Source organism: Pseudophryne corroboree, chromosome 6 (genome assembly GCF_028390025.1).
Source record: "Pseudophryne corroboree isolate aPseCor3 chromosome 6, aPseCor3.hap2, whole genome shotgun sequence".
NCBI lineage: Eukaryota > Metazoa > Chordata > Amphibia > Anura > Myobatrachidae > Pseudophryne > Pseudophryne corroboree.
This window is the reverse complement of record NC_086449.1, coordinates 829775840-829791806: the sequence shown is the minus strand read 5'-3', so window position 1 is coordinate 829791806 and position 15967 is coordinate 829775840. Positions and strand designations below refer to the sequence as shown.

General features: G+C 52.9%; 1 protein-coding gene across 4 annotated transcripts in view; it reads right to left on the bottom strand.

Annotated features, from left to right (window-relative positions):
* Positions 1–15967, bottom strand: part of SVOPL (SVOP like) — a 134094-nt gene that overhangs the window by 30697 nt on the left and 87430 nt on the right. For 3 of the 4 annotated variants that reach the window (XM_063929359.1, XM_063929357.1, XM_063929358.1), the window contains exons 4-6: positions 11280–11378; positions 10856–10927; positions 8613–8737 (exon numbers count right to left, since the gene is read on the bottom strand). In XM_063929359.1, coding sequence (XP_063785429.1) covers positions 8613–8737; positions 10856–10927; positions 11280–11378 — 296 coding nt within the window. The remainder of the gene's footprint in view (positions 1–8612; positions 8738–10855; positions 10928–11279; positions 11379–15967) is intronic. The other variant, XM_063929360.1, reaches the window with a different exon arrangement.

Here is a 15967-nt window from a genome sequence, read left to right as displayed (position 1 = left end):
ACATTGGCCACCACACTAGTTACAGCACACATTGCCCACCACACTAGTTTCAGCATACATTGGCCACCACACTAGTTACAGCACACATTGGCCACCACACTAGTTACAGCACACATTGGCCACCACACTAGTTACAGCACACATTGCCCACCACACTAGTTTCAGCATACATTGGCCACCACACTAGTTTCAGCATACATTGGCCACCACACTAGTTACAGCACACATTGGCCACCACACTAGTTACAGCACACATTGGCCACCGCACTAGTTACAGCACACATTGGCCACCACACTAGTTACAGCACACATTGGCCACCGCACTAGTTACAGCACACATTGGCCACCGCACTAGTTACAGCACACATTGGCCACCACACTAGTTTCAGCAGCACACATTGGCCACCACACTAGTTACAGCACACATTGTCCCCCACACTAGTTACAGCACACATTGGCCACCACACTAGTTACAGCACACATTGTCCCCCACACTAGTTACAGCACACATTGGCCACCACACTAGTTACAGCAGCACACATTGGCCACCACACTAGTTACAGCACACATTGTCCCCCACACTAGTTACAGCACACATTGGCCACCACACTAGTTACAGCACACATTGGCCACCACACTAGTTACAGCACACATTGGCCACCACACTAGTTACAGCACACATTGGCCACCACACTAGTTACAGCACACATTGCCCACCACACTAGTTTCAGCACACATTGCCCACCACACTAGTTACAGCACACATTGGCCACCACACTAGTTACAGCACACATTGGCCACCACACTAGTTACAGCACACATTGGCCACCGCACTAGTTACAGCACACATTGCCCACCACACTAGTTACAGCACACATTGGCCACCACACTAGTTACAGCACACATTGGCCACCGCACTAGTTACAGCACACATTGTCCCCCACACTAGTTACAGCACACATTGGCCACCACACTAGTTACAGCACACATTGTCCCCACACTAGTTTCAGCACACATTGGCCACCACACTAGTTACAGCACACATTGGCCACCACACTAGTTACAGCACACATTGGCCACCGCACTAGTTACAGCACACATTGCCCACCACACTAGTTACAGCACACATTGGCCACCACACTAGTTACAGCACACATTGGCCACCGCACTAGTTACAGCACACATTGTCCCCCACACTAGTTACAGCACACATTGGCCACCACACTAGTTACAGCACACATTGTCCCCACACTAGTTACAGCACACATTGGCCACCGCACTAGTTACAGCACACATTGTCCCCCACACTAGTTACAGCACACATTGGCCACCACACCAGTTACAGCACACATTGTCCCCCACACTAGTTACAGCACACATTGTCCCCCACACTAGTTACAGCACACATTGTCCCCCACACTAGTTACAGCACACATTGGCCACCGCACTAGTTACAGCACACATTGTCCCCCACACTAGTTACAGCACACATTGGCCACCGCACTAGTTACAGCACACATTGTCCCCCACACTAGTTACAGCACACATTGGCCACCGCACTAGTTACAGCACACATTGTCCCCCACACTAGTTACAGCACACATTGGCCACCACACTAGTTACAGCACACATTGTCCCCCACACTAGTTACAGCACACATTGTCCCCCACACTAGTTACAGCACACATTGTCCCCCACACTAGTTACAGCACACATTGGCCACCGCACTAGTTACAGCACACATTGTCCCCCACACTAGTTACAGCACACATTGGCCACCGCACTAGTTACAGCACACATTGTCCCGCACACTAGTTACAGCACACATTGGCCACCGCACTAGTTACAGCACACATTGTCCCCCACACTAGTTACAGCACACATTGTCCCCCACACTAGTTACAGCACACATTGTCCCCCACACTAGTTACAGCACACATTGGCCACCACACTAGTTACAGCACACATTGGCCACCACACTAGTTACAGCACACATTGGCCACCGCACTAGTTACAGCACACATTGGCCACCACACTAGTTACAGCACACATTGGCCACCGCACTAGTTACAGCACACATTGCCCACCGCACTAGTTTCAGCACACATTGCCCACCACACTAGTTACAGCACACATTGCCCACCACACTAGTTACAGCACACATTGCCCACACTAGTTACAGCACACATTGCCCACCACACTAGTTACAGCACACATTGCCCACCACACTAGTTTCAGCACACATTGCCCACCACACTAGTTTTAGCACACATTGCCCACCACACTAGTTACAGCACACATTGCCCTCCACACTAGTTTCAGCACACATTGCCCACCACACTAGTTTCAGCACACATTGCCCACCACACTAGTTACAGCACACATTGGCCACCACACTAGTTACAGCACACATTGCCCACCACACTAGTTTCAGCACACATTGCCCACCACACTAGTTTCAGCACACATTGCCCACCACACTAGTTTCAGCACACATTGCCCACCACACTAGTTACAGCACACATTGGCCACCACACTAGTTACAGCACACATTGGCCACCACACTAGTTACAGCACACATTGGCCACCGCACTAGTTACAGCACACATTGGCCACCACACTAGTTACAGCACACATTGGCCACCACACTAGTTACAGCACACATTGGCCCCCACACTAGTTACAGCACACATTGGCCACCACACTAGTTACAGCACACATTGTCCCCACACTAGTTACAGCACACATTGGCCACCGCACTAGTTACAGCACACATTGGCCACCACACTAGTTACAGCACACATTGGCCACCACACTAGTTACAGCACTCATTGGCCACCGCACTAGTTACAGCACACATTGGCCACCACACTAGTTACAGCACACATTGGCCCCCGCACTAGTTACAGCACACATTGGCCACCGCACTAGTTACAGCACACATTGGCCACCGCACTAGTTACAGCACACATTGGCCACCACACTAGTTACAGCACACATTGGCCACCGCACTAGTTACAGCACACATTGGCCACCACACTAGTTACAGCACACATTGGCCACCACACTAGTTACAGCACACATTGGCCCCCACACTAGTTACAGCACACATTGGCCACCACACTAGTTACAGCACACATTGGCCACCACACTAGTTACAGTACACATTGGCCCCCACACTAGTTACAGTACACATTGGCCCCCACACTAGTTACAGCACACATTGGCCACCACACTAGTTACAGCACACATTGGCCACCACACTAGTTACAGCACACATTGGCCACCACACTAGTTACAGCACACATTGGCCACCACACTAGTTACAGTACACATTGGCCACCACACTAGTTACAGCACACATTGGCCACCACACTAGTTACAGCACACATTGGCCACCACACTAGTTACAGCACACATTGGCCACCACACTAGTTACAGTACACATTGGCTTACAGCACACATTGGCCCCCACACTAGTTACAGCACACATTGGCCACCACACTAGTTACAGCACACATTGGCCACCACACTAGTTACAGCACACATTGGCCACCACACTAGTTACAGCACACATTGGCCACCACACTAGTTACAGCACACATTGCCCACCACACTAGTTTCAGCACACATTGCCCACCACACTAGTTACAGCACACATTGGCCACCACACTAGTTACAGCACACATTGGCCACCACACTAGTTACAGCACACATTGGCCACCGCACTAGTTACAGCACACATTGCCCACCGCACTAGTTACAGCACACATTGGCCACCACACTAGTTACAGCACACATTGGCCACCGCACTAGTTACAGCACACATTGTCCCCCACACTAGTTACAGCACACATTGGCCACCACACTAGTTACAGCACACATTGTCCCCACACTAGTTTCAGCACACATTGGCCACCACACTAGTTACAGCACACATTGGCCACCACACTAGTTACAGCACACATTGGCCACCGCACTAGTTACAGCACACATTGCCCACCACACTAGTTACAGCACACATTGGCCACCACACTAGTTACAGCACACATTGGCCACCGCACTAGTTACAGCACACATTGTCCCCCACACTAGTTACAGCACACATTGGCCACCACACTAGTTACAGCACACATTGTCCCCACACTAGTTACAGCACACATTGGCCACCGCACTAGTTACAGCACACATTGTCCCCCACACTAGTTACAGCACACATTGGCCACCACACCAGTTACAGCACACATTGTCCCCCACACTAGTTACAGCACACATTGTCCCCCACACTAGTTACAGCACACATTGTCCCCCACACTAGTTACAGCACACATTGGCCACCGCACTAGTTACAGCACACATTGTCCCCCACACTAGTTACAGCACACATTGGCCACCGCACTAGTTACAGCACACATTGTCCCCCACACTAGTTACAGCACACATTGGCCACCGCACTAGTTACAGCACACATTGTCCCCCACACTAGTTACAGCACACATTGGCCACCACACTAGTTACAGCACACATTGTCCCCCACACTAGTTACAGCACACATTGTCCCCCACACTAGTTACAGCACACATTGTCCCCCACACTAGTTACAGCACACATTGGCCACCGCACTAGTTACAGCACACATTGTCCCCCACACTAGTTACAGCACACATTGGCCACCGCACTAGTTACAGCACACATTGTCCCGCACACTAGTTACAGCACACATTGGCCACCGCACTAGTTACAGCACACATTGTCCCCCACACTAGTTACAGCACACATTGTCCCCCACACTAGTTACAGCACACATTGGCCACCGCACTAGTTACAGCACACATTGTCCCCCACACTAGTTACAGCACACATTGGCCACCACACTAGTTACAGCACACATTGGCCACCACACTAGTTACAGCACACATTGGCCACCGCACTAGTTACAGCACACATTGGCCACCACACTAGTTACAGCACACATTGGCCACCGCACTAGTTACAGCACACATTGCCCACCGCACTAGTTTCAGCACACATTGCCCACCACACTAGTTACAGCACACATTGCCCACCACACTAGTTACAGCACACATTGCCCACACTAGTTACAGCACACATTGCCCACCACACTAGTTACAGCACACATTGCCCACCACACTAGTTTCAGCACACATTGCCCACCACACTAGTTTCAGCACACATTGCCCACCACACTAGTTACAGCACACATTGCCCTCCACACTAGTTTCAGCACACATTGCCCACCACACTAGTTTCAGCACACATTGCCCACCACACTAGTTACAGCACACATTGGCCACCACACTAGTTACAGCACACATTGCCCACCACACTAGTTTCAGCACACATTGCCCACCACACTAGTTTCAGCACACATTGCCCACCACACTAGTTTCAGCACACATTGCCCACCACACTAGTTACAGCACACATTGGCCACCACACTAGTTACAGCACACATTGGCCACCGCACTAGTTACAGCACACATTGGCCACCACACTAGTTACAGCACACATTGGCCCCCACACTAGTTACAGCACACATTGGCCACCACACTAGTTACAGCACACATTGTCCCCACACTAGTTACAGCACACATTGGCCACCGCACTAGTTACAGCACACATTGGCCACCACACTAGTTACAGCACACATTGGCCACCACACTAGTTACAGCACTCATTGGCCACCGCACTAGTTACAGCACACATTGGCCACCACACTAGTTACAGCACACATTGGCCCCCGCACTAGTTACAGCACACATTGGCCACCGCACTAGTTACAGCACACATTGGCCAACGCACTAGTTACAGCACACATTGGCCACCACACTAGTTACAGCACACATTGGCCACCGCACTAGTTACAGCACACATTGGCCACCACACTAGTTACAGTACACATTGGCCCCCACACTAGTTACAGCACACATTGGCCACCACACTAGTTACAGCACACATTGTCCCCCACACTAGTTACAGCACACATTGGCCACCACACTAGTTACAGCACACATTGGCCACCACACTAGTTACAGCACACATTGGCCACCACACTAGTTACAGCACACATTGGCCACCACACTAGTTACAGCACACATTGGCCACCGCACTAGTTACAGCACACATTGGCCACCACACTAGTTACAGCACACATTGGCCACCGCACTAGTTACAGCACACATTGCCCACCGCAATAGTTTCAGCACACATTGCCCACCACACTAGTTACAGCACACATTGCCCACCACACTAGTTACAGCACACATTGCCCACACTAGTTACAGCACACATTGCCCACCACACTAGTTACAGCACACATTGGCCACACTAGTTACAGCACACATTGCCCACCACACTAGTTACAGCACACATTGGCCACCACACTAGTTACAGCACACATTGCCCACACTAGTTACAGCACACATTGCCCACCACACTAGTTACAGCACACATTGGCCACACTAGTTACAGCACACATTGCCCACCACACTAGTTACAGCACACATTGCCCACACTAGTTACAGCACACATTGCCCACCACACTAGTTACAGCACACATTGCCCACACTAGTTACAGCACACATTGCCCACCACACTAGTTACAGCACACATTGGCCACACTAGTTACAGCACACATTGCCCACCACACTAGTTACAGCACACATTGGCCACCACACTAGTTACAGCACACATTGGCCACCACACTAGTTACAGCACTCATTGGCCACCGCACTAGTTACAGCACACATTGGCCACCACACTAGTTACAGCACACATTGGCCACCACACTAGTTACAGCACACATTGGCCCCCGCACTAGTTACAGCACACATTGCCCACCACACTAGTTACAGCACACATTGCCCACCACACTAGTTACAGCACACATTGTCCCCACACTAGTTACAGCACACATTGGCCACCACACTAGTTACAGCACACATTGCCCACCACACTAGTTACAGCACACATTGGCCACCACACTAGTTACAGCACACATTGCCCACCACACTAGTTACAGCACACATTGTCCCCACACTAGTTACAGCACACATTGGCCCCCGCACTAGTTACAGCACACATTGGCCACCACACTAGTTACAGCACACATTGGCCAACGCACTAGTTACAGCACACATTGTCCCCCACACTAGTTACAGCACACATTGCCCACCACACTAGTTACAGCACACATTGCCCACCACACTAGTTACAGCACACATTGGCCCCCGCACTAGTTACAGCACACATTGGCCACCACACTAGTTACAGCACACATTGGCCAACGCACTAGTTACAGCACACATTGTCCCCCACACTAGTTACAGCACACATTGGCCCCCACACTAGTTACAGCACACATTGGCCACCGCACTAGTTACAGCACACATTGGCCACCACACTAGTTACAGCACACATTGGCCACCACAGTAACAATAAATACAAATTTACAGGAACCTACTGTACTTGAGTAGGTTAGTTGATCTGTAGCTGTGGAGGAGGCAGGAGCTGTGTACGGCCTCCCTCCTACAGCGGTGCAGCCAGCGGTGAGGAGCAAGGACACAGGAGCAGCTTTGGGCAGGAAGGTGACATGGAGGAGCACTGGCCGGGCAGGTGACATGCATGTGTAACCTATGAGTCATTCTGCTGCTCCATACAGGTCACGGGCCAGGCTGCGCCAGGGCTACCCGGAAGAGCACAGCGACGCCCGAGTCCGACATTATGAATTAAAGTGATGCAGCGGCAGGGTTATGCAGCGGGCATCACTGGCAGCACATCTCAGAACTGCTCACAGCGGTTGAAAAATGCTGCATTATACAATACAGAGAGTATCCTAGTGACCTCTATATAACATAGTGTTCTCTAGTGACCAATATACAATACAGAGAGAATCCCAGTAGCCATTATACAATACAGAGAGTATCCTAGTGACCTAAATATAACATAGTATTCTCTAGTGACCGATATATAATACAGAGAGCATCCCAGTGGCCATTATACAATACAGAGAGTATCCTAGTGACCTCTGTATAACATAGTGTTCTCTAGTGACGATATACAATACAGAGAGCATCCCAGTGGCCATTATACAATACAGAGAGTATCCTAGTGACCTCTATATAACATAGTGTTTTCTAGTGTCCGATATACAATACAGAGAGCATCCCAGTGGCCATTATACAATACAGAGATTATTCTAGTGACCTCTACATAACATAGTGTTCTCTAGTGACCAATATACAATATGAAGAGCATCCCAGTAGCCATTATACAATACAGAGAGTATCCTAGTGACCTCTATATAACATAGTGTTCTCTAGTGACCGATATACAATATAGAGAGCATCCCAGTGTACATTATACAATAGAGTAACCTAGTGACCTCTAAATAACATAGTGTTCTCTAGTGACCTATATACAATACAGAGAGCATTCTGTAGCCATTCTGCTAGCTAAAGGTGCATTTTGTTACTCTTTACCGTGAAATAAAATAACATCTCAGAACATAACTTCACTGTTTAGTCCAAACTCAGCCAGGGTGCAAACTGTAGATTTTACTTGTTTGATGACCCAAATATCTTCATATTTACCCCTGGGCATGTCCTGAGACTCCGCAGCCCACCAGACACCTCAGGAAAACAAACCAGCTGTAGGATGGGGCGAAGGAGGTGAGCAATGAGAAGTACGCCCCCCACATGAAGGAGATCACCAAAATCTGCAATAAGAGGATGGACAGGAATGTAATACTGTATCACGTGACAATAGGGGGCAACATTTACAGAGGCAGGAGTAAATCAATTCTGCACCTTATCAGAACAATGAGGGTTGGGGGGGAATATGAAACAGTTGTGAGGGGGGGGGGGGTCCGCGCTCATCTTTAAATCACTATATAAATATAACGCTGCCTGGTGTCTCTGCGCTCCATGCCTACGCAGGTTGTATTCCCCCTTAGATGAAATATTAATTTACATTTCCTCCTCCTAGCATGGATTGTCCACGGGCAAAATATATAACCCATTAATCTGTATATTCTCCTAAATCTAAATGAGGCACGAGGTCCCCATACAGTAGCGCAGTAATGTTGCTTTCTGCCAGTGTATTGGATATTAGATGCGCCCACTAACTCTCATAGCCCGCGGATTACACTGTAGGTGACGGAACGTTCATCTTTATCTTGATCTCAGTAAATAATAGAAGGACGACGCTTTCTCTTTCCCAGCACCTCATACCGTGCCTAGAATAGCAGTAACTGAATGAGGCGCAGTGCGGGTACCAGACCAGCTGGCGCAGCGCCCCTTTGCGTGAGCTCTCTCTGTGCATGCCTGGAAAGCAGATCACACCTGTATGCGCATGTGTAGACTGTGCGCATGCCTAGAGCGGCCTGACATGGGAGGGACTAGTACCGCGGGGGCGAGTGCGCACAACTGCTAACACGTGCAGACCAGAGGCACATGCACCTGTGAAAGCCGTATTATCCTCAGGTGGTTCGAGCGGCTGCAGATAGCAGATGGAGATGTTGGTGGGCGGCACTAGAGAACTGCTTGTGATTGGCTGTTAGTGAATGTTCCGCTAAAGCGGATTGGTGTTCCTCCGCTGCTCTGTTTTATATTACGCTTTCGTTGAGCGAGTTTAAACAGTTTCTTGTTTCGGTGCGAGACGGGAATTGTTTGCCCTGTACTAGAGCGGTTTTGTAGTTTTATTAATGCTTAATAGTGAATTTATGCTTCATTATTGAATTAAATGGTTCCAAAGAAGGCGTCAGTGTACGGGGTGTAAACAGGGCCGTAACTAGGGGTGTGCACGCGTTGCCACCGCCCAGGGGGCACAGGATCCTGGGGACAGTACGCCACTCTATTGCCCCTGCATTCGGCTTGCATCGCAGTTGTAGAACCACCCAGAGTGTCCTGGAGATGCTCCACAACTGCTGTACTTTCAGGTGCTGGTGGCCCTGCCCCCTTGGCATGATGTCACGTGTTCAGGGGCGGGGCCAGCACAAGGCGCAGTGCTGTTTAGCTCCGACACTGGATGTAAATGAACCACATAGACAACTGGTGTGTTCACCATCAATGGTTACCATCGATAGTGAAAGAAGTGCCCATCAATGGTTGTAAACTATGTAATGGGTGACCATCGATGGTTTTATCAACCAATGGTCAAACCTGTTTTTTCACTGACTGGCCCACGGTGCATCTGGAGCGGAGCCAAGATCTGTGTTCCGGCACCAACTGAGAGAGGGAAAAAAGTACTGGGGTGGTCTGTACCATCGATGGTGAAAAGCCATTGCTTCTCCACCATTGATGGCAAAGCTATCTAATAGTTGCATTAAACCATCAATGGTCGATGGCCAACCCTAGTGCCGACGTGCATGCGACATTGGGTACCACAACTCTGCATATGAGAGTAAATGCGCTGTTTTTACATGTAGCAGGGTTTTTTAGCATAAATTTTGCCCAACTGGGAACTGCCTCTGCATCCGGCCGACAATGAACATCTCCCGGAGGCCACATATGAGCTGAAACTATATGGAGTCCTCAGGAATGTATTTATTGCAATTGGAGTGGACCAAAGGTTTGAGGTCGTGGAACCGGATCACTTGGATGGAATTTGGCCCGGTTCCAGTAGTCTGACCTTCTGACCGAAGATCTCCTGACTCTTGGTCTAGCACTTTCTTTGATGTATAATGAAGGCCCTGAGCTCAGCTCTGGCTCGGAAAGAAGGGTGTGCCACGCCTCGCCCCGGCAGATCTCCCCATTATCTCGCGGCTGTGGGTGTGCTACTGTAGATAACGCTGTCAGCGGTAAATGTCTGGGCACAGAACGCTATCGGCTCTCACCTTCAGGCGTCCGTATCTATCTGCGAGGAGCCCCAGAACGATGCTGAACACCATGTATCCGAAAAACACCATCTGCAAAACACGCACAAGTCAGAAGAGCTATGTATTATTCACGTGACACAGATCAGACCTGGACGTAGCAGATACCGGCCGCTGACCTGCTCAGGTGCTTACAGAGACGTCGCCTCGGTGTCTGTGGGTGACACCACCTTATTTCCTCTGCACCAGTTCTTATAAATGTCCCCAATATGTTTCATAGTGAACACCGCATTAATGGCCCCACGCGCCCCTTTGTATAGAACCATAAGGGGTGATTTACAACAAGCGGAGAACAGAACATCGCTATTCATGTGTGTAGATTACAGTTGAGCAGGTTTTATTCTGAGACCATGTGGTGTAATTCATATGAAAGCCATGGACTCACCGTAGTCACCAGCGCCACCTGCCAGCTCTGAAGACGCCACTCACAGCGAATGGCCGAGGACACGACAGCCAGCAGCATAATCTCCATGGCTTCCGCAATCTGGGTAAGAGACACATATATAAGCAGCACTGTCCTGTATATATGGAGGGTGCCGGCCTAAAGCCCCCTGATACAATGTAACCCCAGCAAAAGGCTGGATGACACAGGGACACGTGTTATTGCCTCCAGGAGAGGTAATTATTTCATTCTACCACTGTGATTTACCACCTACTGTATGGAGAGGGCTCAACACAGGTTTTTATACATAGTAATGACACTGGTGACATCTGCAGGCTAGATGTGTGTACTGCACCCTGACCATCCAAGAAGCGGAAACAATGTAATAACCAGAATGCACAGGACAGTAAATACAGGTATCACTGCACTAGAACATACTGCCGAATGTGCCCGAAATTAGTATCTGTGCTCCGCCTCCCCTCCTAGTCCCTCCCAGTCTCTGCTATCATGTGCCTCCTCTCCCATTCCCACCACCTCCACAGCTATCCTGTGCCTCCTCTCCCATTCCCACCACCTCCACAGCTATCCTCTCCCTCCTCACCCAGTCCTGCCCCCATCCCAGCTATCCTGTGCCTCCTCTCCCATTCCCACCACCTCCACAGCTATCCTGTGCCTCCTCTCCCATTCCCACCACCTCCACAGCTATCCTATGCCTCCTCTCCCATTCCCACCACCTCCACAGCTATCCTCTCCCTCCTCACCCAGTCCTACCCCCATCCCAGCTATCCTCTGCCTCCTCTCCCATTCCCATCCCCAGAGCCGGCCTTAGGCATAGGCAAACAAGGCAATTGCCTAGGGCATTTGGTATGCTTAGGGGCACCAGCAGCTCCTGCTGATTAAAATGATATGCGGCATGCCTATATTCTGTGTGTGACTGCGGCTGTATGTGCATACAAAATGTTACGTTGCAGGATATTCCTGGAAATCACTGTAATGTAGCATTTCGTATGCAGATACAGCCGTAGTCGCACACAGAATATAGGCATGCTGCATATCATTTTAATCAGCAGAAGCTGCTTGTGCATCCTAGCCACATAGTTATGCAAAAAAAGATGCATTTTCATAAACAAAAGGAGCCTGACGTTAGCAGAGCTGCCAGCTGACTCATGCCAGGCATTTCCTGCAAAACTAGCAAAGGTGCTAGGGGGCACCTACCAAAATCTTGCCCAGGGCATCATATTGGTTAGGGCCGGCTCTGCCCATCCCATCTGCTGCCCTGGTCTCACCTGACGCTTCTCCCAGTCCCACCTCCTATCCAGCCTTCCTCTGCTCACCTCCAACTCCCACCTCTTCCCAGCTATCCCCTGCCTCCCCTCCTACTCCCACCTCTAGTCCAGCTATCCCCTGCCTCCCCTCCAATTCCCACCTCTAGCCCAGCTATCCCCTGCCTCCCCTCCTACTCCCACCTCTAGCCCAGCTATCCCCTGCCTCCCCTCCTCCTCCCACCTCTAGCCCAGCTATCCCCTGCCTCCCCTCCTACTCCCACCTCTTCCCAGCTATCCCCTGCCTCCCCTCCAATTCCCACCTCTAGCCCAGCTATCCCCTGCCTCCCCTCCTCCTCCCACCTCTAGCCCAGCTATCCCCTGCCTCCCCTCCTCCTCCCACCTCTAGCCCAGCTATCCCCTGCCTCCTCTCCTACTCCCACCTCTAGCCCAGCTATCCCCTGCCTCCCCTCCAATTCCCACCTCTAGCCCAGGTATCCCCTGCCTCCCCTCCTACTCCCACCTCTAGCCAAGCTATCCCCTGCCTCCCCTCCTACTCCCACCTCTAGCCCAGCTATCCCCTGCCTCCTCTCCTACTCCCACCTCTTCCCAGCTATCCCCTGCCTCCCCTCCTACTCCCACCTCTAGCCCAGCTATCCCCTGCCTCCCCTCCTCCTCCCACCTCTAGCCCAGCTATCCCCTGCCTCCCCTCCTACTCCCACCTCTAGTCCAGCTATCCCCTGCCTCCCCTCCAATTCCCACCTCTAGCCCAGCTATCCCCTGCCTCCCCTCCTACTCCCACCTCTAGCCAAGCTATCCCCTGCCTCCCCTCCTACTCTCACCTCTAGCCCAGCTATCCCCTGCCTCCCCTCCTACTCCCACCTCTTCCCAGCTATCCCCTGCCTCCCCTCCTCCTCCCACCTCTAGCCCAGCTATCCCCTGCCTCCCCTCCTCCTCCCACCTCTAGCCCAGCTATCCCCTGCCTCCTCTCCTACTCCCACCTCTAGCCCAGCTATCCCCTGCCTCCCCTCCAATTCCCACCTCTAGCCCAGCTATCCCCTGCCTCCCCTCCTACTCCCACCTCTAGCCAAGCTATCCCCTGCCTCCCCTCCTACTCCCACCTCTAGCCCAGCTATCCCCTGCCTCCTCTCCTACTCCCACCTCTTCCCAGCTATCCCCTGCCTCCCCTCCTACTCCCACCTCTAGCCCAGCTATCCCCTGCCTCCCCTCCTCCTCCCACCTCTAGCCCAGCTATCCCCTGCCTCCCCTCCTACTCCCACCTCTAGCCCAGCTATCCCCTGCCTCCCCTCCTACTCCCACCTCTTCCCAGCTATCCCCTGCCTCCCCTCCTACTCCCACCTCTAGCCCAGCTATCCCCTGCCTCCCCTCCTACTCCCACCTCTAGCCCAGCTATCCCCTGCCTCCCCTCCTACTCCCACCTCTTCCCAGCTATCCCCTGCCTCCCCTCCTACTCCCACCTCTTGCCCAGCTATCCCCTGCCTCCCCTCCTACTCCCACCTCTAGCCCAGCTATCCCCTGCCTCCCTCCTACTCCCACCTCTAGCCCAGCTATCCCCTGCCTCCTCTCCTACTCCCACCTCTAGCCCAGCTATCCCCTGCCTCCCCTCCTACTCCCACCTCTAGCCCAGCTATCCCCTGCCTCCCCTCCAATTCCCACCTCTAGCCCAGCTATCCCCTGCCTCCCCTCCTACTCCCACCTCTAGCCCAGCTATCCCCTGCCTCCCCTCCTACTCCCACCTCTAGCCCAGCTATCCCCTGCCTCCCCTCCTACTCCCACCTCTAGCCCAGCTATCCCCTGCCTCCCCTCCTACTCCCACCTCTTCCCAGCTATCCCCTGCCTCCCCTCCTACTCCCACCTCTAGCCCAGCTATCCCCTGCCTCCCCTCCTACTCCCACCTCTTCCCAGCTATCCCCTGCCTCCCCTCCTACTCCCACCTCTTGCCCAGCTATCCCCTGCCTCCCCTCCTCCTCCCACCTCTAGCCCAGCTATCCCCTGCCTCCCCTCCTACTCCCACCTCTAGCCCAGCTATCCCCTGCCTCCCCTCCTACTCCCACCTCTTGCCCAGCTCTCCCCTGCCTCCCCTCCAACTCCCACCTCTAGCCCAGCTATCCCCTGCCTCCCTCCTACTCCCACCTCTAGCCCAGCTATCCCCTGCCTCCTCTCCTACTCCCACCTCTAGCCCAGCTATCTCCTGCCTCCCCTCCTACTCCCACCTCTAGCCCAGCTATCCCCTGCCTCCCCTCCAATTCCCACCTCTAGCCCAGCTATCCCCTGCCTCCCCTCCTACTCCCACCTCTAGCCCAGCTATCCCCTGCCTCCCCTCCTACTCCCACCTCTTCCCAGCTATCCCCTGCCTCCCCTCCTCCTCCCAACTCTAGCCCAGCTATCCCCTGCCTCCCCTCCTACTCCCACCTCTAGCCCAGCTATCCCGTGCCTCCCCTCCTACTCCCACCTCTTCCCAGCTATCCCCTGCCTCCCCTCCTACTCCCACCTCTAGCCCAGCTATCCCCTGCCTCCCCTCCTACTCCCACCTCTAGCCCAGCTATCCCCTGCCTCCCCTCCTACTCCCACCTCTTCCCAGCTATCCCCTGCCTCCCCTCCTACTCCCACCTCTTGCCCAGCTATCCCCTGCCTCCCCTCCTACTCCCACCTCTAGCCCAGCTATCCCCTGCCTCCCCTCCTACTCCCACCTCTAGCCCAGCTATCCCCTGCCTCCCCTCCAATTCCCACCTCTAGCCCAGCTATCCCCTGCCTCCCCTCCTACTCCCACCTCTAGCCCAGCTATCCCCTGCCTCCCCTCCTCCTCCCACCTCTTCCCAGCTATCCCCTGCCTCCCCTCCTACTCCCACCTCTAGCCCAGCTATCCCCTGCCTCCCCTCCTACTCCCACCTCTAGCCCAGCTATCCCCTGCCTCCCCTCCTCCTCCCACCTCTTCCCAGCTATCCCCTGCCTCCCCTCCTCCTCCCACCTCTAGCCCAGCTATCCCCTGCCTCCCCTCCTACTCGCACCTCTTGCCCAGCTATCCCCTGCCTCCCCTCCTACTCCCACCTCTTCCCAGCTATCTCCTGCCTCCCCTCCTCCTCCCACCTCTTCCCAGCTATCCCCTGCCTCCCCTCCTACTCCCACCTCTTCCCAGCTATACCCTGCCTCCCCTCCTACTCCCACCTCTAGCCCAGCTATCCCCTGCCTCCCCTCCAATTCCCACCTCTAGCCCAGCTATCCCCTGCCTCCCCTCCTACTCCCACCTCTTCCCAGCTATCCCCTGCCTCCCCTCCAATTCCCACCTCTAGCCCAGCTATCCCCTGCCTCCCCTCCTACTCCCACCTCTAGCCCAGCTATCCCCTGCCTCCCCTCCTACTCCCACCTCTAGCCCAGCTATCCCCTGCCTCCCCTCCTCCTCCCACCTCT